Source organism: Vicugna pacos, chromosome 7 (assembly GCF_048564905.1).
Source record: "Vicugna pacos chromosome 7, VicPac4, whole genome shotgun sequence".
In the NCBI taxonomy this organism is placed as follows: domain Eukaryota; kingdom Metazoa; phylum Chordata; class Mammalia; order Artiodactyla; family Camelidae; genus Vicugna; species Vicugna pacos.
Window position 1 is genome coordinate 76,085,135 of NC_132993.1, and position 27,542 is coordinate 76,112,676.

Consider the following 27,542-nt stretch of genomic DNA (forward strand, 5'->3'; position numbering starts at 1 on the left):
CTAAAAAGTGGAAATAATCCAAATAGTCATCAGCAAATGCATGAATAAATAAAATATGATATATATATATACATCAGTGGAATAGTTTTCAGCCTTAATAAGGAATGAAATTCTGATACATTGCTACAACATGGATGACCTTGGAAAGATTATGCTAAGTGGAATAAGTCAGACTCAAAAGGATAAATATTATCTGATTCCAAAATATGTAAGGTACCTAGAATAGTCAGATTCACAGAGACAGAAAGTAGGATGGTGATTACCAGGGGCTGGAGGAAGTGGGGAAAAGGGAGTTATTGTTTTCTGGATACAGAGTTTCAGTTTGGGGTGATGAAAAAGCTCTGCACATGCAGTAGTGGTGATGGTTGCACAACAATGTGAATGTACTTAATGCTGCTGAATTGTACACTTTAAAATGGTTAAAATGGACTGTGGAAAACAGTGTGGAGATTTCTCAAAAAACTGAAAATAGAGCTACTATATGACCCAACAATTCCACTCCTGGGTATATATATATCAAAAAAAAAAAAAAACCCAAAACACTAATTTGAAAAGATACATGCCTCAATGTTCATAGCAGCATTATTTACAACTAACATGATACAGAAGCCACCTAAGTGTCCATCAACAGGTGAATGGTTAAAGAAAATGTGAAATATATGTATACAATGGAATACTACTCAGCCATAAAAAAGAACAAAATTTTGCCATTTGCAGCAACATGGATGAACTTCAAGGGTATTATGCTAAGGGAAATAAGTCAGACAGATAAAAATAAAGACTGTATGATATCACTTATATGTGGAACCTAAAAAATACAACAAACTAGTGACTATATCCCCCACAAAATGGTAAAAATATACATTTTATGTTATATATATTTTACTACAACAACAACAACAACAAAATAGGCAGGGCCAGAGCCTTGGCCACACGTTCCTCGTCCCCACACGTTCCTCTTCCCCAGACATTCCTCTTCCCCACACATTCCTCTTCCCCACTCTTTACCCTCATTACCTACAAATGCTGGCTAAGCAGCCCTGGGGCCCCAGCAGGCACAGGGATCCCAGCCAAGGGACACCAGGACCTCAAAGGAAGCCAACAGCCTTGCACTCACAAACGCACACACACAGACACCTTTTTGTATGACCTTCTGACACTTGGAGGGAGGACAGAGAGACAAGTCCCTGGGATCCTGGAAAGCTGTCAGGGCTTGTGGGACAGTGGCTCTTAAACTCCAGCCAGGGCCCTGCTTCTCCCATGTGGCTGTCTGGGCCTGGTAAGTCTAAGTTATGCTTTCAAAAGAAGGGAAATGTCAGAAAAACGTACATGATTCTAATTTTCATTTGTGGGTAGATCAAGGACTAAACGTGGACAACCTCGATGCCTATTGATTAACGGCAGAAACAGCTTAACTGAACCAGTGAACCAAAAGTAAGCCAGTTCCAGAAACAGCTGTGGCTCCCAGCCCCCTCGCTGGACTAGACGTCCACGGGACAAGTCAGAGATGGAGACCTAAACGCCTGCTCTTCTATGCTTTATCCTCAGGTAAGTAATCTTACATGTGAAAGGGGCCAGAGAAAAGCAAAATCAAAAAGTCCCTTCCCCAAAACCCCATCAAAAATGCTTGGGCTTAGAAGAAAACAGAGTTTGGGCCCAGCTCTTCGAAAATATCTTATAATGAGACACATTGTTTTTCAAATGTATAACCCAGAATTTATTAATCACGTATTTTCAGATACTGTTTTCAGATACTGTACTGACAGGATTGTTGTATTATCTATTAGTGTGTAACAAGTCACCCCAAAACTTTGTGCTTAGAACAATAATCATATATTATCTGTTGTTCTTTCTGTGCGTCAGGAACTCAAAGAGGGCACAGTAGGGATTGCTTATCCCTGCTCCATGATGCCTGGGACCTTAGCTAGAAAACTTGAAGGCTGGAGCCTGGTATCATCTGAAGTCTTGTTCATTTATGTGTCTGATGGTTGATGCTGGCTGTTGACCAAGGGCAGCTAGAACACTTAACATGTGGCCTCACGATGTGACCTGGATCACACAGTGGTCCACATGGTGGTGAGGATCAAAGTGCAAGACTCCCGAGACAGAGAGCCAGTGGAAACCTTACTGCCTTTTATGATCTAGCCCTGGAAATCACACAGCATCGCTCTGGCCACATTCCACTGGTTGGTGTGTTACAAGAATCTGCCTCAATTCCTCCCATCAGGAGGGAACGTGGGCCCCACCTTTCCTGACGCAAAGTAAAAAGAGCATTTAGGATGTGATCTGTATCCATATATATTGATATCACCATCTTTGGAAAATACAATTTGCCACATTGTGCTTTATCTCAGTTAATCGTCTCCCCACCCAAAACAAGCAAACAAATGAACAGACAGCAACAGATGAGGTAGATATTATTAGACCTGTTTTACAGCTCAGGGAACTAGGGCTCAGAGAAGTAACTTTCCAATGGCAAACACCTTGTAAGTGGCAGCACAGGGACTCTGACCCCAGTGTCCAAGCCCTTAACCCCCAAACTGATCTTCCTGCTAGAGGTTATATTGCCTTATCTACAAGTATACACTGGAAGTTCAAGTTTCAGGTCTGTTTATGAATATGCGTAAGTTCTTAAAGAAAAAAAAATTTCTTATTACAGGAACATTGGGTCCTCTGTTCCTTCTGTACTCAGGGCTGGAGCTTCAGGAGCAGACTGTATAGAAATATTATGTCAGGCCAGACAGTATGAAGTCCACACACAGCCCAGAGTAGACATCAAGGGTGTCATGCGCCCCCAGAGAATCAGCCCGAGTCCCCACAAAATGGCCAGTGCACTTGGCAGAGGAAGGTGCCACCACTTGGATCTTGTCCAGCTGACCCTTAAAATCAGCCCAGATTATTGTGGTAGCCAGCCTCCAAGACGGCCCCAGTGATCCCAGTGATCTGCGCCTCCTAGTAGCCACACCTTTGTGTAATGTCCTCTCCCAGGGCTGTCGTCACACTCTACCAGGGTTGGTCTGTGTGACCAACAGCATACAGCAGAAGAGATAGTAAGTCATTTCCAATATTTGGTTTTAGAATACTATAACTTCTGTTTTGAGCTCTCCCTCTCATCACTCACAGAAGCCAGCGGCCATGTTGTGAGGACATTCAGGCAGGCTCTCAAAAGCCCACAAGCAAGGAACTGAGACATCTAGCCAACAGCTAGCAGGGAACTGAAATCTGCCAACAGCCATGTGAGTGAGCTTAGAAGACGCTTCTCCAGTGTCAGTTGAGCCTTGAGACCTCAGCTAAGCTCCTCCTTGACTCCTGACCCTCAGAAATCACTTAAGGTAACAAATGTTTATTGCTTTCAACTGCTACCTTTAGGGGTCATTTGTTACACAGCAACAGTATCATATAGTAGAAGAGCTGCAGCTTTGGAGACAGGCACACTGCCATTATTTTGTTGTTGCTGTTTGGCGGGGGTGATTTGCACTTAGGATTTTATTGTATGTAAATCCTACCCCAAAATACAAACAAAATAATTATATACACGCTGAAGTATTTAGGGGTGAAGTGTACCTGTAATTTACTTTGTGTGTGTGTATGTGTTTACTGAAGTACAGTCAATTTACAATGTTGTGTTAGTCTCTGGTGTTCAGCACGGTGATTCAGTTATACCACACTGCCTTTAAATTCTGGTTCCACCACGCCCTGTGTAAATAGCGTGACCTCTCTGAGCCTCAGGTTCTTCATAAGCAAAAATGGGGATAATATTTATTCTAAAGGCTGAGTAAAGGTCAAAGGAAAGAAGTTAGAACAGGGAACATTCCTCTTCTTCCTCCTCAGTGTTTCTAAAGCTAGAGTTAAGAATCCCCTCAGAGCAAATTGCTCTGTGATAATAAGAGGTGATCATTGTACAACCAGCACTGTAGTGGTAATAAAAAGAATAATCCCTTATTTCACACCAGGCAATGAAATTTAAATTTAAATTTCAGGCACAGACCTCCTGTACTGTTACTTCAGCTTTGTTTTTATTCTTTTTATAGGCACATTAGAAAAATTGTAGCATTAATAATAACATGTACTTTTAAATTCTGTTTTACAGAAATGATTCTTTAAAAAAAAAAGCCTATCTGCTTATAGTACAAGAAAGTACTTAAATTATTAAACTAAATACACAACATATTTCACCTGTTTCCCATATACATTTTATCATTTAGTAATCCATAGACAAGTGTTTATAGAGTACCCATTAAGCCCAAGATATTGTCCTAGGTACCATGAGGTATGAAAAATAGTCTAAGGAATCATCTCTGTCTTCAAGGAATTTACAGCCTTCTGAGGATAAAATAACATGAAAAATTTAAATACCATAAGACAGCACTACAAGTGAAGTTACAAGGAAGTAAGTGACTACATAACACAGCAAGCTCCACTGGCTTTAAGCTATATATGTATCTGGAGCAATCTCAGATTTGCTGTTTACAGCTTGTGGATTTAGGAAAAATCACTTACCTGTCTGTGCCTCAATTTTCTCTTCTGTAAAATTGAACTAAGGTTGTTGTAAGGCCTAAATGAGGAGATAGATAGATGGATAGGTAGGTAGACATAGTGCCTAATATAAGAAGGAACACTCAATTTCTTATAAAGATATATCTCCCATGTGCAGGTGTCTGTTTATGTGGAGGTTACAGGCTATTAAGAAGAAAGAGACACCAAAACCACAATGAGGTATCACCTCACACCTGTCAGAATGGCTGTCAGCAAAAAGAACATCAATAACAAATGTTGGCAAGCATGTGGAGAAAAGGGAACCCTCATACACTGTTGGTGGGAAAGTAAACCGGTGCAGCCACTGCGGAAAACAGTATGGAGGTTCCTTAAAACACTGAACACAGAACTACCATATGACCCAGCAATCCCACTCTTGGGTATATATCCGAAAAAAAAAACAACATGAATTTGAAAAGATACATGAACCTCAATATTCATATCAGCATTATTTACAATTGCCAAGATATGAAAGCAACCTAAGTGTCCATCAACAGACGCATGGATAAGATGTGGCATATATATATGTGTGTATGTATGTATGTATATGTATGCATATGTATATATATGTACATGTGTGTGTATACACACACACAACAGAATAGTACTCAGCCATAAAAAAGAATGAAGTTTTGCCATTTACAGCAACATAGAAGGACTTGGAGGGCATTATGCTAAGTGAAATAAGCCAGACAGAGAAAGACAAATACTGTATGATATCATTTACATGTGAAATCTGAAAAATACAACAAACTAGTGAAGATAACTGAAAAAGAGAACAAACTAGTGGTCACTAGGTCGGAAAGAGAGGGGGAAGGGGCAACATAGGGGTAGGAGAGGAAGAAGCACAAACTATTAGGTATAAAATGAGCTAGAAGAATATATCCCACAGCATAGGAAATATACAGCCAATATTTTATAATATCTATAAATAGAGTATAACCTTTAAAAATTGTGAATCACTATATAATACACCTGTAACTTATATAACATTATACATCAACTATACTTTAATTTTTTTTAATATTTTTTTAAAAAGAAGAAAGGGTAAACCAGGCTGGAATAGGGCATGTGCTGGGAGATATTGAGAAAGTGGTTCTTGAATTGGCCCTCAGGACCAAGCCAGCGTTAAATGATCTGGGAGGAGAAAAGAGGGATGCTGTGGGAGGACCCGGCCTGTTCTGAGCATGTGGGAGAGCTCAAAGGACAGCCTTGCCAACAGTAACATCTCCACTCTGTAAAATAAGAAATAATAGAACAAATAATAACAATGGCTAACCTCAGGTAGTGCCAAAGACTTTGTGTTTATTTCCTTGCATAACCCTCACGTAACACCAGGAGGTAGAGCCGTAGTTACCAACCCATTCTACGACGAAATTGAAGGACGAAACTGAAGCTCAGAGTGTTTAAATTACTTACCCCAAGACCATGCAGCTAGAGAACAGCAGAGCTGGACCTTGAACCCCAGCAGTCCCACTGCAGACCCTGGGCTCTTAACTGCTGGATTAAACTCCCACTGGTTAATCAATGACACATTTTTCACTCTACTTAACATTTTCCCACCACTTAGCCAAATCCCAAGACAACCGAATAGAAAGTTAAACTAATTTTAAATGAGCTCCAGTTAATATTAAATCAACAAAACATTATCTGACTCAGTCCCAAAGTAATGATTCCTAACCTTTGGAGGTTACATATCCCTCTGAATATCTGACAACTGAGGCCCCTCCTCCAGGAAAATGTGTATCTATACACAAATACAAAGTTTGCATAGAATTTCAGGGATTCCCTGAAGCCCGGGAGGGGCCCTAAGTCAACACTTCTTGACCTAACACTTCCAGAGCCAAATAAATCCCCTCCCAGTGCAGATGATGGAGGGCATCACACCCAGTCCCAAGGTCCTGCCTTTAGCACAGATAATCGAGGGTGCGGGGGCCGCTGCTCTGCCTACACACGTATTCAGGTCACAATCGCTCTTCCACCATGGATGCTCTATTGAGTTCTTGGTGGGCCGCAGGCCTCGCGGTCTGGGATGCGGATGCTTCCGTTCTGCCAGCATAGAGGGGAGCAGGCCGTGGGTGGGGCTTCTGCGGGAAGCCTGTGTGATCAGACGGTGTGCCTGCGGCTGAAAGTGCTGTCAGGTGCCACTGGCTGCTCAGGTGGTCAGAAGCCTCTTCCAGCCTGGGGCCAAGAAAAAAAAAAATACAGAATTAACCTAGCTCGCATCCTGGAACAGTCCTGCCCTGCGTGTATTGGAGGAAGTCAAAGGCATTAAAAAATAGTTTCCTTTCACCTTACTCTAAGTCTAGCAGCAGTATTTTTCTCTAGTGTTCTGTGCAAAGAGCAAAACTCAGACAACATGGTATAATGTGGAAAAAAAATGTGTTTAGGAGACAGAAGTAGGTTTAAATCCTAGTTTTACCACTTACTCCGGCAAGTTACTTAGCACCTCTGAACCTCTGATTTCTGTTCTAGAAAATGTGGACACGCATGTTTATATTGCAGAATTGTTGTGAGGATTAAATAAGACAGCACACTTGTGTTCCCAGCGCATAAGGAGTACTTAATAAGCAGTCACTAAAACCAGACCTCATGATATTTATCTTTCAGGTTCTTAAGTTTCCACTGAGATTAATAGCCCCTTGAGATGGGTGTGTTTAAGTCCTTGAATATCAAGAGCTATTGTGATCTCAAGGAAATATAAAAGAGCCATAAATCCTAAATCCTATAGTTCAGAAGCCATAACTGCTTTCTTAGATGTCTCTCCACTCCTGGCACAGAACTTAGTGAACAATTGAATGTTGGCAGGTACCTATGGGCCAGAAGTCACTCTGGGAGAGCCAGGATCCCCTTAAGAAATTAGCAAGTGGAGCAGACATCCTGTTCACTGTCAGAAGATAGGGTCCACGTTAAGTCATAACTACCTTGAAGAGCACTCTGTGTCAGGACGAGGCTTGCTCTTGGGAAGTATTGTGCAATTCTCTGCTTCCCTGAGAGGAACTGGCTATGAAGTACCTTTGGGCAGGTTCTTCATCTCTTAACTTGGAGGTGAGGAAAGGCCTTGGAGGAATCAGCTGGATTTATTAATATCCTGATCTTAAAGCAAACAAACAAAAAAGAATTTGAAGAGAATTTATAATGAAAGACATATAGTGGGCTTTAAGGCTTAACAAACTAGAACACAGGATTGAGGAAAAAAGGAGAAGGAGATACGATAACCTTACAACGTACCAGAGTTGTACATTTCCCTCTGTGATTCTTGAATAAAAAGAGAGGCAATCTTCTAGCTCCCATCAGAAAAAAATAAATGAAATACCATTTGTTGGAGACACAGCTCTTTCCTGGCCCTAAATCTGGTGAAAATTTCTCATACAGAAGAACACACACAAGGAGCTGGAGTCATGCCAGGCACTGTCCTCAACAACTGTTGTACAGCAAATAAGTGGTTTTCGTGTAGCCCTTTATCATAACGACCTGAAATAAAACACTACCTCAAGGGAGATGATCAGACAGCACCAGAAAGTGCAACACTTCACTGTGCCTTAATGTCTTCAAAAAGTCAGCACTGAGAACGGAAAAGGTGAGGGTGGCGGGAATGTTTAAAATGAAAAGAGACAAGATCCTGAAGAGACAGAACCATTTCCGATGCATGAATCTTGGTTGGTAAAGAAAGTCATGGTAGGACATTTTGGTGATAGTCTAAGAATCATGAATACAGACTGGTTATTTATTAGATGATACAGGGAAGTATTGTTAGATAGGGTAATGGTATGGTGGCTGTGTAAAAGACTGTCTTTTTATTTGTTATTTCTTTTTAGAGACATATACTGAAGTATTTAAAGGTAACTTTGAAATGGTTCCAAACAAATTTTGTTTTTAATTCACACACACACAAATGAATGATATTTGACAAAATGTTAACCCGTATTGAATTTAGTGAGGGATACATGGGTCAGTATATATTCTACTATGTGTTTGAATATTTTTACCATAAAAAATGAGAAAAAAAAAAGACTTGGAGAGAGATCTCAGAGGGGCATGTGCCCTACATGCACCAGTGAGAAAAGCTGACAGACCACCCCAGGCTGGGAGGAATGAACCTCTTATGAACTGAACTATGGCTCCCCTCAAATTCATTATTTTTGAAGTCAATGCCTAGTACTTCATAATGTAACCATATTTGGTGATAGGCTCTAAGATGAGGTCGTTAAGAAGGGCCCTCATCCCATATTACTGGCATCCTTGTAAGAGGAGAAAATTTGGACACAGACACACACAGGGAAGATGTTACGAAGATGCAGGGATAAGACAGCCATCTGCCAGACAATGGCCTAAAACAGATCCCTCAGAAGGAACCAACCCTATGGGCACCTTGATCTGGAACTTTTGGCCTCCAGAACCATGAGAAAATAAACTCCTGTTGTTAAAGCCACCTCGTCTGTGGTACTGTGTGAAGGCAGTCCTGGCAAACTAATAGAGAACTCCTTGATTTGCCCCCAAAGCCCCGGGGAGATTTTCCCGTATCCCCATGCCAGCCCTCTCCCCGACACTGCAGAATCCACAGTGGGCAGAGCATGACTGCGAGACTCATAGAAGGTAGCTGCCCAGGGCAGGCTGGTGGTGCACTCTCTCCACCCCAGGGACTGCGCATCTGAACAGCTGCGACCCAAGTCTGACACGTGTGGTCCTCTGCTTCTCTGGGTTTTCTGTCTTAAAAATGAAGAAGCCGTATGTATGTGTGTGTGTCTGTGTGTCTGTGTGTGTGTGTGTGTGTGTGTGTGTGTGTGTGTATACATGCCTGCATGTGTGTGTTGCGGAAGAGAAAATCTAGCTTTAAAAGCCCTGTAGCTAATATTTATTTATTCTAATGAATAATTAATATTTAACATTTAGAATTACAATTGATATTCAAGTGGTGTACTGCCATACTCGACTGTTAAAATATTGAAGTAATTCACACTTGTAGATAAATATCATTACCTCTCTCATCACCCCAGCTCATCTCCAGAAACTCTCCACAGTGCTGCATTGAATGAGTTAATGCCCGGCACCAGAAGGTGTTCCAGAGTCTGCTTCAGCAACCTTGCCCTCCATTCTGGTAAGAACAGCCATCTCTGCCTTTACTAGTTGCTACAAGCTTTTCCAGTCCATCCCTGTTTGGTATGCTTCCAGCACTGTCCCCTAAATTCTTTCTGTTCATTATTTCACAACAACTCCAAAGCATATACTATTAGTATTTCTCTTCACACGTGAAGAAACTGAGGCTCAGAGAAATTAAGTAGCCCAGGGTCACAGGCAGAGTGGGTACCCCCCAGAATTGGTCTGTCAGAATTCTTTGATCTTAGAAGAAAAAGCAGAGCAACCAAGAAGCGTTCAGAGGCTGCAGCCTGAGGTCCTGGGGAGCCTGGGTATTCTTGGGGCATCTCTTTTCTCCAGGTGGGATCTCCCCATGTGAGAACACTGACAGAGGTACTGAGTCGTAGTAAAAACTCACAAAGAACAAGCAGTCCTGCCACCAAACAGCTTCGAAAGCTGCACAGCGGTTCCGGGCTCTCCTCCCTGCAGGCACTATGGGAACAAAAGACACCCCTCACCTGCAGCCGTGGGACCCCTTGAGGGCGAGGCAGGGCTGAGCGGGTGGGTATGACCCACTCTAACCTTTCAAAGCCGTGGCAAAAGCCTGCACAGCTATCCGGGAACACCTGGGCGTTCCTCTGGCCCTGAGAGTTTTGCTGCAGGGACCTTGTCCTCAAGTCCCCGACGGTGTCCGGCCCACTTACTGGACACTCCCTTGGGCCCTCTAGTCATGCAGTCCAGGGGGGCCCACCTCCTTTCACTCTGGCCCTGGCCCCCTGGTTTCCTGGTGACCTTCTAACTTTGTTTTTGCCTTTCCCATGGCACTTAACCCCAGTGTGACCTGAAGACTCTATAACCCTAAAAACCAGTCCTGCTAACCAGCTGGCCTGGGTACAATAGCACATGGAAAGCAAAGTCATGGGACTGAAACCAGAAAAAAACCTATTCATGAGAGAAGCAGCTGGCAGCTGGAAAACAGAAGGAGAGAGAAAGAAAGGCCAGTCCTTACTTCCTACAGGACCCGATTAACTGGGGATTTCGAAGCAAGAGTCACTCAACCTGCCTAAGACCCCCTCCCTCTACTAATGAAGGCAGTGATGCTTACCGCCCCCACGTCCCTTCATCCTTCCCAGCAGGGCTCAGAGAAGCCATCCTGCTGACAGGAGCTTTGAGATGGAAAGCAGTGGGGAGAGGGGTGGAGGGACCACGGCTGCCTTGGGCAGTTAAGAGATGCTCTTCATCTAAGGCTACTCTCCAGTTAAACACCAAAAAAAAATTGCTGAGGGCATATGTTCAATAATTTTAAATAATTATTAAGTAATTGTATTCATTTTAAAATTTCACAAGTAGTATATGTTCACTGAAGAAAAAAAAGAGAGAAAGAAAATTCACCCATAATACAACTAGGACATAACCACTTTCAATATTTAGTGTATATATGTTTTTCACACACAAAAAAACTAGCTACTACTGTATATGTCCTCAACAATAGATCATAAACGTCTTTCTACATCAGTACAGCCACTTCTACCACTCCTAGAAGGGGGTGCAATGTGTTTTATTACATAAATAAAATGTAATGGTTTAAGCCAATCCTCCACCGCAGTGCATTTGGACCACTTCTGATGGAATTTAAATTATTTTATGACGTGGCAGATGCTGGGACCAGAGGAGGTGACACCCCAGCCTCTTAGACTGGGCTACCACCCCCGCCTGCCCAGCCCCCACTCCATGTCCCACTCCAACCTGACTACTTGGCATTTCTTACGTTGTGTTCCCTCCCGCTCAGCCCCAGGACGTTTCCACATGTTTTACTGCATGAGCCCTGTCCAGAAACAGGTGTGGTAGGGCCCCTGCCTCATCTTTTACTTTCGGCTTCCCGTCTTAGCCCTCAGAGATAACAGATCACAGCTGAGGCAAAAAAGGTGGCTTTAGCGAGATCTTGTTTCCAGCATCTTTATTTTACTAGCGGCCGGTGATTTCTCAGTTACACTGTTGGCACCTCCCTGCCCACACTAGATCTTCTGCCCTGGAACTGGCTAGCGGGGGCGTGATGCTCCCCAGTGAGAGAAGGCTGAGATGGGGTAGGGACGAAGAGATGCCAAGTGGGGAATCACACGCATGTGTGCACGCACACACACACACACACCAGCACACTCTGGAACCTGTACACATAGGCGATGAGACACTATCATAAGGAGACAAAAGTTCTGTCGTGCATCTCAGAGGGAGCAAACCCAGGGCTAGGGACCATTTTGCCCCCAAAGAGGGATGCCGGTGCTAGTGTGAAGGAAAAGCTGGGCTGGTCTAACAAGATAACTCACAGGTCTAGGAATGTAAAGGAGAGGCTGGGCTGGGCTAAGAAGTCTAAGTATTGGAATACCGATCTGAGTTCTGCTGGACTAACTTGTAAATCTAAGTTAATTCGTGTTGGTTTGCTGTTTATGTTTTTTTGCTAGCCAACTGGATTTTCAGAGATACATATCTGGCTTTGGAATGTTGGTTTGCTGCCTCCCCGCCTCCAATTTTGTGATGATAATGCTGCTACAGTTGTTCCATGCCTATTGGCCGAAAACCCCAAGCTTGTACTTTACCCTATAAAACCTCATGTGCACATCTTGAAGGTGCTCAGAGCTTCGGAGCAGAAGCCCCTCTGAGCCCGCTGGCGTAATACATTTGAGTACTCCAACCCTCCGAGTGGTGCTTGTTTCTTGGCTGGCCTGTCGTTTCCGTAACACTAGAGGCTCTCTGTGGACGCTGAGCCAGCTGTGACTGAGACGATGTTGTTGTCAGGTATCACACCTTTGCCATCTCTTCTTTCTTCCTACTCTCTTTTTTTTTTTAACATATTTTTATTGAAGTACAGTCAGTTCACAATGTTGTGTCAGCTTCTGGTGCACAGCACAATACTTCAGTCACATAGGAACATACGTATATCTGTTCTCATAGTCTTCTTCCCCGTAGGTTACTACAAGATATTGAGTATGGCTCCCTGTGCTTTGCAGTATAAGCTTGTTGTTTATCTATTTTATATATATTAGTTAGTATCTGTCCTAGTCTCTTTGAAATTGCTTTAAGGTCTCTCCCTTTTCTCATTTCCTCATTATGACATCAAGTGCACCCTTGAGACAACAGAGTACCTTTAAATGGTTAAGATGCAGCTTCTGAGGAAAAAAGAAATGACGTAGGGGTTAGGGGAGGCCACTCCTGCTTTTGGCAATTAAACGGAGGCGGAGGCGGGAGGAAGGGGAGCCTCTCCCCTCTGGCAGGGAGTGTCTGGATAGAACAGAACAGCCACACCCTGACATCCCTGTTTCCTGCTCTTGATGGTATCTGCCCTCTCCAAATTGCCCAGACTTGAAAAGCTGAAGCCTCTTGGTCTTCTCTTTCTTTTTCTGCCACACCTAAGTGTCAAGTCCTGTGGCTCCTCTTTCCTGTTTCCCCACTTCCACAATCCCGTCCCTTCCTTTGCATTTCCATAACAACTGCCCTAACTCAGGCCTTTCCCCAGCCTCCTGCAAGTCTTCACCTTCCCCACTCCACCATCTGGACTCCTCCTGGCCCTTGCAACCAACCAGATTTGTATCCCTAGTTAATGATTTGCATTATGTTGTCCAGCTGCAAAGCTCTCCATTGGCCCCATGGCCTGGCAGGAAAAGCTCACCACCATTAGGCTCTGTCCTGCTCTCCCAGCCTGTCCGGCCCCAGCTGCTTCCAGCCACTTGCAGGCAATCCATTCTTCCCTGGAATGTCCACCTTTCCCTGGAATTCTACCCCTGGAATACCTAGCCTTTCTCACCTTCACCTTTGGAATCAGTGGGATCAGAATGACTCTTCAAAGCGAATCTACATGAACCTTTCATTTATCTCTGAATCACAGGAAGGTACTTCCTCTTCTATGGCTTTATTCTCTGTACCTTTCACTGCCCTTATTTTATTATCTGGTTAACATCTTATCTCTCCTGTACATTTCCTAAAGGGCAGGGGCTGAGTTTTGTTGGTCATTGTATTGCCTGCAGCCCCAGGAAGTTCTGAGTTTATGTGAGCTGGTTTGGTAACTACGGGTAATTACCTTGGCAGCTCTGTTGGGTTGAAGACCTGGCTCAGAGGCTCACCCACCTCCTGGGTTCCCAGGCATGAGAAGAGAGGCCAACACTTGCCAAAGGAGCTTAGGCTGGTTTTATAGTTTGAATTGTGTCCCCTCAAAATCCACGTGTTTAAATCCTAACCCCAAGGACCTCAGAAAGTGACTTTATTTAGTATAGACACTTTACCAAGGTAGACAAGTTAAATGAGGTTATTAGGGTGGATCCTAATCCGATTTGACTGAGGGTCTCATAAAAAGGGGACATGTGGACCCAGAGACACAAATGTAGAGCAAAAATGTTGTAAAGACACAGAAAGGACATCATTCATAAGTCAAGGAACTTGGGAGGCTACTGGAAGCTAGGAGAGCGGCCTGGAATAGCTCCTTCCCTCACAGCTCTTAGAGGGAACCAGTCCTGCCAACCTACACCTTGATTTCCAACTTCTAGGCTCCAGACAGTGTGACTATAAATTTCTGTCCTGATAAACCACCCAGTTAGTGGTGCTTTGTTGAGGCAGCCCTGGCAAACGTACATACTGGATTCCTGAGAATCATAACGAGGGCAGAGCCAGTCCTGGAGATGCCCTGGGCAGGAAGGCGGTGGCCCCCAACACCAAGTAGCCTGTGCCAGCAGGCGAGGGCTAGCGCTCGGCCTGCCTCACACAGCCCTTTGAAGAGAGTGTTCTACTTTTATATTTGGGCAGGGGCAGGTGGTGTTAGGAATGGGGGCAGGAAACGCCACTGGAGGACAGACCCTCCTTCCAGGCTCCAGATGCTTCCAGCCACACTCTTTAAAAGAAAAGAAATGGAAGGACTTCATAAACTCTGCAGAGACTGGGAACTCTGCCCTGGAAACTCCTCCCTAATTACCACCTTCCACTGTGGTTCCTGGTGCCTCCTTCCTCCTCAGCAGGGGGCGGGGGATGTGGCTGGGCCTCTACTCCTGACTCAAAGGGGCATTTCCTGAACCCTCCTTACCCCAAACATGCCCTTCCACCCCTGGGGAGCCCCACCAGACATGCTAACTGCATTAGGCTTAATTGGGTATAATTAAGTTAGCTAAGTGGAAGGACTCCCCATTAGCAGACAGGAAAACTAAGGCATGATGGGTCTCATGTTGGCTGCTGGCAGGAAACATACCAGAGTTTCTGCCCCCCCCCAGAGTCAGTCCCATAACCTCCCACAGTGAGGGCAGTAGGCAGGGAAAAGTAAGAGCAGAGGCAAGGAGTTGGGGAGGATGTGCCTCGGGCCCAGGGCCGTGGAACAGCTATGCCACTAGACACAGCAAGCACAGTGCTGTGGAGCCTACACTTAGGCACCAGGCCCTTCCTATGAGCGCCCTAAGCCTGTGCTGCCCAGTACGGGAGCCACTGGCCACATGTGCTTACTGGACACTTGATGTGTGGCTAGTCCTCCAAACTGAGGTAAGCTAATTATCCTTTTCTTTTTTAAGTAGTGCTAATTTGCCTTTTCTTTTTTTATAATATGATGACTAGAAAAGTTCATAAATTACACATAAGTCTCGCATTTATATTTCTCTTGGAAGGAACTGCTCTAAACACAGCATCTTGCCAAATCCTTAGCACAGCCCGATAGAGTTATGCTATTCTCATTTCTGTTTTACAGAGATAACAGTCAAGCCCTGAGAGGTTAAGAAACTTGTCCAAAGACACACAGCCAGTAAGAAGGAAAAAAAAGAAAGAAAGAAAAGAAAAAAAGAAACAAGGGAGCACAAGGATGGCAACAGAGAGATCTGTAAGGAGGTGAGCGATGGGAACGGCTTGGCCTAGGGCAGTGGCAGGGAGACGAAGAAAAGTGAGCAGGTGCAGATGCATTCTTAGGCAGAAATAGATGCCAGGGTTGTGTGTGAGGAGGGGAAAGGATGACTCCAGGCGTCTGGCCTGAGGCACAGGAGCATTTGGGGTCACAGGACCAAAGTGACACTGGGAAAGAGGTGCAGAAATAATGTTCAATCCCAACTTTTCCATTTACTGAGTGTCTTATCCGGAAGTTATGTCACCTCTCAGGACTCAGTTTCCTCAGCTGGAAAATGGAAATCATAGACCCTCTCATCACAGGGACATCATAAAGGAGAAAACAGAATGATGAATATGGAAGTGGTGCCTAGGTGTTTGTTGGTTAGTTGTTTAAGAAGAGAGAGAGAGATGTTTCGGAACCTGAAACAGTCCTGTCCTCCACTCTTCTGTCATTTCCCCAGGCTGCTCAGTCAATGATTAGCTCCTGGACCACCTCCCCAGGGAAGCACATCAAAGAGAGCACAAGTGGAGTGGCTTCTCCCCCTCCAGGGAGGCTGCCTAAGTAGGGTCACAGCCCCTTTCTCACGGGAGGAGCAGGGCCAGGGCCACAGAGCAAACCAACTCACAATGTCAGGTCAGCCCCAGGGCAGAGATCTGAGAGGCAGCTCCTTTTCTCCCCTGGGATTCCTTGTGCAGATGTAGAGCCACACACCTCCAGAGGCAAACTCACCCTCCTCTCAGAGAGTATCTTCGCTGTTTCAGGACAGAACCCTCCCAATCCTGCCCAGTGCCATTATCTTCGATGAGAATGGCCCCCTCTGGGGTTGTGTGGCAAGACTTCCACAAATCAAAGCCAACTGCTGGCTGCCTCAGCTAGTCCTACAAAGCCCAGGCAGATCTGAGACACGTGTTAAGGGTGTTTCGAGAGCTCTCTCCATCCATTCTGTAACCCCAGGCAGGAGCACTTCCTGAGTCCTGCTCTTCCTTACATACTGCAGTGGCAGATGGAGGAGATCTGAACTGAATGCGGGGCCCTTCCACCATCCTGCCCTGGCCTCCACCCTGACCTTGGTACACTGAGTTGACGTTTCTTGCTGTCACTCCCATTAGACTGGGCAGGGTAGCCCCTACTCTCGTCTGGTGTGTGGTGCTTAGTGAATGTTTGTTGAATGAACAATGAATAAGTCCATCTCTGCCAACAATCATTTCCCATGGAGATAGTTATATTATAATGGCAGGTTCTTTAAAACCAAGACTTTAAGAGCCAAAAGACTGACCACTCTACTAATGGCATACCCACTGTGACCTCAAGGAAAAGGAGCCTTTACAATCCTTCTCACATTTTACCAAGTAGGCAACAGCCTACTGCTCCCTGGGCTTCAGGTGGGCTGGATGGGGCTTTTGGAGGCACTCTCCAGGTGTGGTCCCAGCAGAACTCTCTGTGACAAGGCTGGCTTTTCTCACGTCTCCACCCAACTTCAGTATCTAGGCCTGGGTTATCTGGGCCACACTTCCCACACCTTCTGAAGGGCCCTCCCCTCCTGACTAATCATCACCATGGGGCTTTTCCAGGTCTCCTAGCTCTGACTATTTGTGAACACCATCATTTCTCAGCTGAGCAGTGTCTAGCTGAGCATTCGCCTCTGGTGTAAAATTTAAGGGGGCACCAAAAAACTCGGTAATTAAGATAAACAGCATTTTGATGTAATCTTTTTTAAAAATTAAAACTAATGTAAAATAACCCATGATGAACAAAATACCAAAAAAAATTAAAGATTACATTGAAATATTATTTATCTTGATTGCGGAGTTTTTTGGCGCCCCCTTAAATTGTGCACTGAGGGGAGCACCTCAGTTTCTGTCTGTGTGGAGTGGCCATTGCTAACCTCAGCTCCTGGCTCTCACTGCTGCTGGCCTTAGCGCAGACTTCAACTCGTGAGAACCCGCTTGGAGGAAGTTGGTGGGATGGTGATTGGTCTGGGGCCCTTTTACCTCTTTCAGAAAGCCATGTAAACAGATAGGCAGGGGGCCAAGTCTATTGTTCCAGAGTTTCCACAGGCTTGAATGGCCCTGGCGCTCTGCGGTCTGGTGATCAGAGGTGTAGAGGTTTCCGAACAATCCCAGGCCTTTGATATGGTTGCCAACACCCGCATTTTTCATTCTGGGAACAGTGCCACTGAGGACGAAGCCACCCTCCCCCGCCTGAGTGAGGAGGTGTCTGCTGGTGGCGGGAGGGAGGGCAAGGGTCAGGAGGACGAGGAGCCTTTCTTATGCTGGCTGCCTGTCCTTTTCCCTCTGGTACACGCTGACCTCTCCACCCCTCTGCACTTTTCAAAACCTGTACTTTTCTTATCTCTCTGACCCCCTTGGCCAAAGCAAACATACATCTCTGTTCCTCCCTCTGGAGGAGCTGTCCAAGCACTTTACAGCATGTAAAGATTTCCCTTCACTGGTTCAGAACTTGGCCGTGGCTCTGTTCTTATGTCCTGACCCCACTGCCGTTTCTTTTTTCAAAAAATACTAAAGAGAGTGAGTTATCTCATTACAGTAGCAGGAAAGACAGAACCTCAGGTTCCCCTAATGATGCCTTTAGAACTCTCTTCTGAAGAACTGGGGCATCAGATTCATCGAAAAAGTCCACTGGGGGGAGGCACCACGTGGGGATGCCCCCCAGAAGAGAGGAAATCTGGGCTAATTTGACTGCTGTTTTGGAAGAATGCAGGTGAACGAAAGGTAGTTTCCACTATGCAAAATGTTTTTTCCACTTCCTGTTCTATGCTATTTTACTTTGTTCCGGTGTTAAACCACGGAGTTTCAGAATCAGATGAAACTTACAATGCAGACCTGCCACAAGGTCTCCATCAACCCCATAACCGGGTGAGTCAACTAGATTTCACGATGCCAATCAAAGGACAGACTTTTGCAAGAGTTAGGCAGAACTCACGGTTCTGAATCAGGCTCTTAGCAGGAAGCCTGGATCTCTTGACATTTTTCTTCCTAATGCTGGCCTGATGGAGACGTGCACTTTTTCTTGGAAAGTATCTGCGTATTTTCACTTCAGCCCCCCACAACTCCCCAGGAATGACTAGGGGGTTTCTTTCGCTGTCATCTGGCCCTTGTGAGGAAGCCAGGAAATGCAGCCGGGCTGCCGGGCCTGGGAGAGCCCCTGCAACCACAGCCTGACAGCAGAGCACGCTCGCAGAACCGGAAGTGTGGGCGTGTTATGTTGCTGCGCAACCAAAGGCACCGAAGCAGCAAACCTCAGAAGGCAGAGCCCATTAAACTAGGGGGAGTTTCAAGCACTTTGTGTCCCCAGGGACCGGGCCTAGCTCCATCAAGGGAAAAGTCATCATCCAGAAGTCCTCAGTGACGCAGAGGAAGCCAGGGGAAACAGTCAATGGTCAGTCACCACTGACTCACAGTCTCAGAACGTTAGAGCAGGAACGAGCTGCGACAGTTCTGACCCCTCGCTTTGCTGATAAAGGAACCAGAAGCAGGAAAGTACTTGATCAGGGTCCCACTGCTAGAGTCAGGGCCAGCACCACCGCCCTTATGGCCTTTGGTTGCACAGCTTTGATGGTTTGCACAGCTTTGACAGTTTGCAAACTCTCTCACCTACTTTCATGGCGTTTGATCCTGAATGAAGATCAGATATTTATCTTTCAAAGGAGAGGCCAAATGAGGACTGCTTTGTTTCCTCATCTGAGAGAAGAGTCTGTTTCTAAGGGAAGCCTTATTAGGATTAATAAATTTGGGGCATTAACAGTTTTGGAATTCAAGAGAATATAATAAAGGACACCCCTCATCCCTTACAAAGCTCTGGGTAATTAAGGGATGGACCTGAAGAAATCAGGCAAATGGGATCAAAATATCAACTTCATCACTCAAAGGTTTTATGCTGGAGTCAGTGGTTTATATGTGTGGATAAGTGAATCCAGAATTAAGCAGGGTTCCTGCACAGGCTAGGACAGGCCTCCCAGCTGGGAGTGTCCCTGTAAACCACACATCACGGGAGAAGAGAGCCAACAGCAACTCTGGAGGAGGCCTACTGCCGAGAGAAACAAGAGAGAGGCTGAGCTCTGCACCCTAGAACCACTACTGAGAAGCTGCTTCCTCCCCCTCCCAGCCTCCCGTCCCTCCCCACTCCCTGGGAGGAGTGAGTGGAGAAAAAGGGAGAAATCTTACACCACAAGAGCTTCCTCCATGCAGAAGGAAACGTCAAGGGTGAGGAAGAAATTTTTTTCCACCCTAATGAATATGTGTAAACACTTAGTACTTGGTACAATTGTAAGTGCTCAATGAAAGTTAGCTGTTACTGTTCTTATTCTGGCTGTAGCCTATTAGTCACACCAGAGACTGCCTCACCTTCACCAGTGTGGCTTCTCTAATTGGGTCAGCCCTTAGATGTGGGACCTCAGGCATGGTACTTAATGTCCCTGAGTTTCAGTGTCCTCCTCTATAATAATAATAGTACCTACCCTATAACTGGGGGAAGTACATGATTTAAGTGGAAAGAACTTAGCCTGATGCCTGGAACATAGTAAATATTCAATGAATGGTGACTATTGTCATTATAAATAGAACCTGGGTCTGGGGAGGCTGTAGCTCAGTGGTAGAGCGCATACTTAGCATGCACGAGGTCCTGGGTTCAATCCCCAGTGCCTCTTCCAAATATAAATAAATAAACCCAATTACCTCCCCCTCATAAAACAAAACAAACAAACAAAAAGAACCTAGGATTTCTGAGCAAAATAAATGGAAAATTAAGGCTGAGACATGATTGATCTGGAAGAGGCATGTAAGAGGAAGGCTGGCTACTATCCACTCGAATTAGAGCAGTTGCTTCCATTGGATCTACCGTCTGGACACCTGAGAGTGTAGCCCTGGAAGCACTGCCAAACTCTTTGGGCCTTTTCCCATCACTTTCTATTCACGAAGGAGAAACTCTCAGTCTGGTGTTCAGCTTGGGAAGATGATGACGTTCTTGAAGCTGTGAGCTCTTTGGGAAAGGATAGCTAAGTGCTGTTTTATGAATGGACCCAAATGGCTTGAGCCAGTCACAGAATCTAAGGGCCACTGTCTGAGCTCCAGGATAGACTCTGAAATTGTCTTATTCACTGCTTTGTCTTTAGCACCTAACATGGTGTCTCACATAGAGCACAAATTTACTAAATATTTGCTGAATAAATAGGTGAACCGGCAGGTTGCTCTCCACATCAAGAGATGGTGCCTGAGATGTGCTCTGACGCCTCTTCTAGGTCTAAAAAATGCTGAACCAGAAGCATTTGTACAATCCCTGATATTGGCCTTGCTGAGGGGAGGGGGCAGGGAGAGGGGGAGGACTAGGTTGCTGAATAATAAATAACCCACAGAACTGTAGACTGCTGCTTTTTTTCTTCAAAAGCCCAGTGGGTGTTATTTTGAACATAGGAGCTTGAGATATTCATGTTAAAGATTTCCTGTGCAAAAGGAGATAAGAAAGAGTGACAGATGGAATTTTAACCATCAGGCTACACTATAGCAGTAGCCCATTTTGAGGCAGGGATAGATGTAGGGTGGTGGCAGGTTTAATCAGATTTTATCCTAAAATCTCAGACACTCAAAGAAGCTACAGGTACACTTTATATAATAGCAAAAGACTGGAAACAGCACAGATAGCCATCTGTAAGGGACATCTACACAATGGAATATTGTGCAGGTAAAAAGGAGAAGTGAGTCTGTGTATTAACATGATCTCTGGAGTATATTGTTAAGTGAAAAAAAGCAAGATGCACAGCAGTGTGTAGAGTATGCTACTGTTATCTCAGAAGGGGAAATACAACTCCTTATGTGTATTTGCCTTTTTTAAAGGGAAATATAAGCCAAACACTAGTAGAACTGCTTATCTGTAAGGAGAGGGGGCATAGAGTGAAGAGGGGAGAAATAGACTTGAGACTTGACTTCTCTCAATGTACTTTCTTTTGTAGATTTGACTTGAACCATCTCTATGTTTTAAATAATTGTAAAACAAAATTTAATAAAGATGGGTTAAAAAAGATATTCCTAAAGTTTGAGAGCACGTGAAACAAACAAATCTAATTGATTTATTAGAGTCATTTGAATCTATTGAATTAGCACCAACTATACAGAAAAGAATTATTTCTAATAACTTTATTGTACAGTAAACTGACTCTGTCCCTACTATGATACATCCTTTTCCTTTTTTTTTTTGATAGAGGTAATGAGGATTGAACCCAGGATCTCGTGCATGCTAAGCATGCGCTCTACCACTGAGCTTTACCCTCCCCCCAGCTAATGATATATCTTGAAAAGAAAAAGAACCGTGTATTAGTTTGCTAGGGCTGCTGTAACCAAGTACCATGGGCTGGCTAGTTTATACAACAGAAATTTATTTGCTTACAATTCTGGAAGCTGGAAGTCCCAGATCAAGGAGTTGGCATGGCTGGTTTCTTCCGAGGCCCCTCTCCTTGGCGTGTAGATAGATGGCTGTCTTCTTCCTGGGTCTTCACAAGGTCTTCTGTGCATGGCTCTGTCTTAATCTGCTCTTCTTATCACCACACCAACCACCCTAATGACCTCACTCAAACTTAATTACCCCTTTGAAGACCCTATCTCCAAATACAGTCCCATTCTGAGGTACTTCAACATATTAATTTGGAGGGACACAGTTCTGCCCCTAACAAAATGTAAAGAAATGTAAGACTGTATTCCATGTTGCAGTAGTAATATTGGTGTAGGGGTGTGTGTCTAGTTTGAGTTTTAGCCCCAGCTAAAGCCCCAGACACCATGAAGCAGAGATAAGCCATCCCTGTTTTCCATCCCAAATTCCTGACCCATAAAATCATAAGCAAAATTAAAAAGTTATTTAAGCTTCCGACTTAAGGGGTAATTTGCTATGCAACAATAGTAGCCAAAACAGAATCATTTTTGTCCCCTCCCCCTACCAAAAAAGCAACTGGTTGGGGAGGGCTGAGTCTTTTCAAGCTGTCAACGTAATTCTGCCCACCAGTTTGCAAGATTAAGGAACATGTTAGGGGAGCATAATGCCACAGAAATACAGTCAGAAAAGTCCAGAATGTGGGGATACATGCAGGACAAACAGTCTGGCTTTTTCAACAACAACAAAAAATAGCAAGAAGAGAAAAAAAGAAGGGGAATTTGTAGGTTAAAAAACATGATACACCAACCATGCAAACTCAACATGTGGGCTTTGGGACCTGATCAGGCAGACCGAAACCAAAACATTATTCATGATACAATTGGGAGCATTTGAATACTGACTGGATAATTGATGGTGTTAAAATTATGGTTAAGCTTTTCAAGCTTGAGAATGTTACTATGGTTATGTTGTATTTGTTTTCTTTTGTTTTAAGGGTCTTTATCATAAAGGGATAGATGCTGAAGAATGTGAATGAAATGAGGTAATGTGTGTGGTTTTGTTTTGGGGGGTTTTTTATTTCTCTTTTGGCGGGGCAGAGATCAGTAGGTTTATTTATATATTCATTCATTTATTTATTTATTTTTAGAGGAGGTACTGGGGATCAAACCCCGGACCTTGTGCATGCTAAGCATGCACTCTACCACTGAGCTATACACCCCCTCTGTTTTGGAGGGGTTTTTTGCCAAAATAATCATGTGTATTGTGGAAGTTGGGGGGAAATAGAGTGGAAGGATATAGGTAAAATGTGATTGGTCATGGATTGATCATTTTTCAAGCAGAGTGATGAGTGCACAGGAGTTCATTTTACTGTTTCCTCTAATTTTGTGTTTGAAAATGTCCATAATAAAAGGGGGTTGTTGTTGCTGTTAGTTTTGTTTGTTTTTGAGCAGAAAACTTTATCCTTCAAATATTTGAAGGTATAATTCACTTAACAAGCATTTCATTCAACGTGAATTGAGCACTTACTGTGTGTCGGCCGGCACTAAGCTAATCTCTGAGGGTACAGAAATAGATGAGTCATGGTACTGCCTCCTTGAAGCTCATGGTCTAGTGGCAAAGAAAGCATGTATACAAATGAAGTACAAGGAGAAAAAAACATGCTAAGAACTGCAAAAAGGAATAGGCTGTCCATCTAGGACAAAATTTCAACAAAGAGTTTGTCTTTGCAGAATCCATTCCCACCACCCCACTATGACTTCAACGCTTTACTCGGCATTTACACCCGAGCCTCCCAGGGTGTAGCATAATTAGGTTTGGTTGTGTGTAGGAAACATGACCTCAAACTATTTGAAACGCTCCATGTGTTATGATATGACTGCAGCTTTCCCAGCGTTACAAAGGCTGGCCAGCTTCCTGCATCCACTTCAGGCTTGTCCTCATCAGCTTGAGCTGCCGCAGCAAGATGGCATTGACAGGATGGCTTAAACAACAGACATTTATTTCTCACTGTTGTGGAGGCTGGAAGCCCAAGATCAAGGTGTCAGCAGATTCAGTTCCTGCTGACCCTCCCTTCCTCACTCGAAAATAGCAGCCTTCTGGTTGTGTCCCCACATGGGAAGAGACTGAGTGCCTGGGTGTCTCATCTCTAACCCCATCATGAGGGCCCTAGTCTCATGCTCTCACCTAAAACTAATTGCCTCCTAAAGGCCCCATCTATAAATACCATCACATGGGGGTTAGGGCTTCAACATGGGAATTTCAGGGGGACACAATCAGTCCATAGCAAAGGTCTACTTCAGTGTATTTTCAAGGTAAGGTCCACAATCCAACTGTATCAGAATCACCTGTTGAGCTTTTAAAATATATTCATTATCAGAAACCTTACCCCAAATTCAACAGGTCTGAACTGGGCCCTGGCATCTGACTTTTTAAAATAGCTTCCTGGTCACTGTCTTGAGCATTTGGGTGAGAACCACTGGCTGAGAAAGGGTCAGTCCATTTGGCTGAGAAAGGGTCAGTCCATTAGGGAGTGGCCACACCTGGGGGAAGGGTAACTTAAACATTAAATTTCACAAGGTCAGTATTTCCATCCCCCAATTTCTACTTTCTTATTTTTTTAGTTGAAGTATAGTCTATTTACAGTGTTGTGTTAGTTTCTGGTGTATAGCATAGTGATTCGGTTATACATATATATTCCTTTTCATATTCTTTTTCAGTATAAGCTATTACAAGATATTTAACATAGTTCCCTGTGCTATACAGTAGGTCCTTGTTGTTTATCTGTTTTATATATAGTAGTTAGTATCTGCAAATCCCAAACTCCTAATTTATCCCTCCTCACTCCTTTTCCCCTCTGGTAACCATAAGTTTGTTTTCTATGTCTATGAGTCTGTTTCTGTTTTGTAAATAAGTTCATTTTTTTAGATTCTACATATAAATGATATCATGTGGTATTTTCTTTCCTCTTTCTGGCTTACTTCACTTAGAATGACAATCTCTAGGTCCATCCATGTTGCTGCAAATGACATTAGTTCATTCTTTTTCATGGCTGAGTGGTATTCCACTGTATAAATATACTACAACTTCTTTATCCAGTCATCTGTTAACAGACATTTAGGCTTCCCTAATTTCTACTTTCTAACTTTGATTTTGGATTTGTCTTGCTTTTCTTTTGCTTTTGTAATTCAACTGTTTACTGACAAATTTTCTCACTCTGGATCCCGGCATCCAAACTTCTCTCCTGTGTAGATGCTAATTCTTCTACTTGACCCAATCTCCCACTTCTGAACATATTCACTATTTTGTACTCATCTAAGTTAATCCAACTTATACCTGCAGCATGAAGTTTGTTTTTTTTTTTCCTTTCTGGAATAAGAAAACACTTCTTCAACAAAAGACTTTAGTAGTATCTTTCCTTATCTTTCAAATTTATTTAACACCTTTGCAAGGGCCACCCAAGAAGAAGTAAATTTTCTAGACTGTTTCAAGGGGTTACATATATAATTTATTAGAATATAAATTCCTTATAAAACTGTGACTTTGCTTTACTTCACTAAAATGTGCAAAACATTTCATGGGATTAAAAACACTTTTGGGTCTTGGGATGGGTTTTAAGAAGCTTGATTAGTTGCAAGCTGATTTTTTTAATTTGTTAAAAATTTTGCTTCTTTCCCCTTATCTCATCCTTGCCTGCATATGCGTGGCTTCCCGGCTTCAAACCACCAACCAAAAATGGTAGAGTGCCCTGTCCCCTGTGTGCAAGGCACAGTGAATGACAGCAGAAAAGGAAAATACACATTCCCTACCTTCAAGATTAAAATGCAGATGGAGAGATAAGAAATCACAAGGGATTATAAAAATAGTCTAAGGCAGTTTATACAGCAATGACCATGTTCCAAGTTTTTCCTTTTTTAGAATGTGTTAGTCTGCCAGCTTAATTGACTAGATAATCTGAGTGATTTGTTTTCTTCATTCCTCCGACCAAGTGTGGGCTATCAGGGGAGGCAATCTGGCATTTTCTCAGGGGCCTATGAAATCACCTGAGCTTTGTATAAACTGGCAGGAAAGAGAGGAAGCAGCCATGGTCTTCTGTGGCTGAAACTTTTGCACAAAGCTTAGGCATCATTGGCGTTCTTTGCTGAGAGGATTTGACTTCCAGGCAGCACTTGGAACAAGCAGCCGTCAGAAACATTCTCCACCCTCCTCCCCTTTCTCGCTCACTTCAGTCATTGCTGTTATATAAACTCACTCATTCTTTCCCTTCAAGCTCAAGCTTGCTCATCCGGGCAGTACCTTTTTCCGTGGGCCAGCCTTCTGTAACCTCTACTGCCGTGAAGTCTACAGGGAGCTTTGTCACAAACACAGGTCCTTGATTCACCTTGTGTACTGGCCAAAGGATCCTTAAACTCTAATGCTTAAGAACTCATATTTCTTTTTAAGCCACATTTTATAATTCTCAGACTCTGAGAAAGGAAAACCATACCCAAGGGCCCAGAGAGAGAGGCGATTTGAGAGCTGGCTACTGAGTTTTTCCTTTGTTTTAAATAGCTGGCTGTTCTCACTGTTTCAAAGCAGTGACTTCAGTTCTCAGCACTTCGGACTTGTAACCTGCCAAATGCACAACATTGTAGGACAGCAAGGTCTGGATCTTTGGTCCTGGAGTCAAGCTCTGATGCTGTGCACATTTGATTTTATATGCTCTGCACCCCTCTCTTATTCAGTCAGGACATAGAAATAAAATAAAATGCCTGTTTCATATTTACTGAATCCTCCTTGGGAAGAGAATTGCAAGTGGTAAACGAGTTAATTTCCCAAGCAGGACATCTTAAAGGATGCAGCTGGACCCCAGGAAATCTGCCACCTGGCCAGCCAGACAGAACTGTTCAATGGGCTGTTCATTTGATCACAAGTGCCTTGTCCACTAAACACCTCTTGAGACCCTTTTGATTGTAAGTCAAATTTGCGTGGAATCCAGGATTTCTGTCTGCTTAGTACTGCTAGGAACCCAGAATTTCTGAGTTTCTTCCTGCTTGGATACTTGTTTATCTACTACATTAAGATGAGCAACATGGGAAGTGAATACTTGGCCTGGCTATCTTGTTGTCATGGCAAGATCTTTTTAACCTTTATAAAAATCAGTCAGAGCCACATATCATATGATTCTTCTTATAAGTAACATCCAGAAAAAGTAAACCCATAGATACAGAAAGGAGATTAGTGGCTGCCTAGGGTCTGGGAAGTTTGAGGGGAAATTGGAGTAGCTGTTTATGGGTATGGAGTTTCTCGGGAGGGTGATGAAATGTTCCAAAATTCTTTGTGGTGAGGTTTGCACAATTCTGTAAATATACTAAAAACCATTGAGTCATACATTTTAAATGGGTGAACAGTTTGCAATGTGAATTATATCTCAATAAAACAGTCAGGACATACACAGGCAGCATTGAGGAGAGTGTGTACACAGATTTGTTCCCGTGAAGAAGACAAACCACCTTCTGTCACTGAAGGAGAAAAGTCTGGTCTCTCATCCTATTTACCCTTACTATGTATACAGTTTCTATTTGGGGCCTTTTTATAGTCTTACTATAGATAGTGAGCAACAGTTAAGTCAAAAACCACAGAAAGGCCTTGGTTACAGCTTTCCTTTGTTTTCTATCAACAATAAACATGACTCATGTCACCAAGGCTCAACTCAACCACATATGTGGAT

At 43.8% G+C, this 27,542-nt stretch overlaps 1 protein-coding gene across 1 annotated transcript in view; it reads left to right on the forward strand.

Annotated features, from left to right (window-relative positions):
- The window catches only part of LHFPL3 (LHFPL tetraspan subfamily member 3), a 404,020-nt gene extending 381,144 nt beyond the window's left edge, over window positions 1-22,876 (forward strand). The window contains exons 3-8 of the mRNA XM_072965207.1: window positions 1,357-1,548; window positions 3,124-3,332; window positions 9,534-9,634; window positions 12,072-12,405; window positions 15,326-15,462; window positions 22,830-22,876. Coding sequence (XP_072821308.1) covers window positions 1,357-1,394 — 38 coding nt within the window. The 3' untranslated portion in view covers window positions 1,395-1,548; window positions 3,124-3,332; window positions 9,534-9,634; ... (1 more) ...; window positions 15,326-15,462; window positions 22,830-22,876. The remainder of the gene's footprint in view (window positions 1-1,356; window positions 1,549-3,123; window positions 3,333-9,533; window positions 9,635-12,071; window positions 12,406-15,325; window positions 15,463-22,829) is intronic.
- Window positions 22,877-27,542: the final 4,666 nt, after the last annotated feature.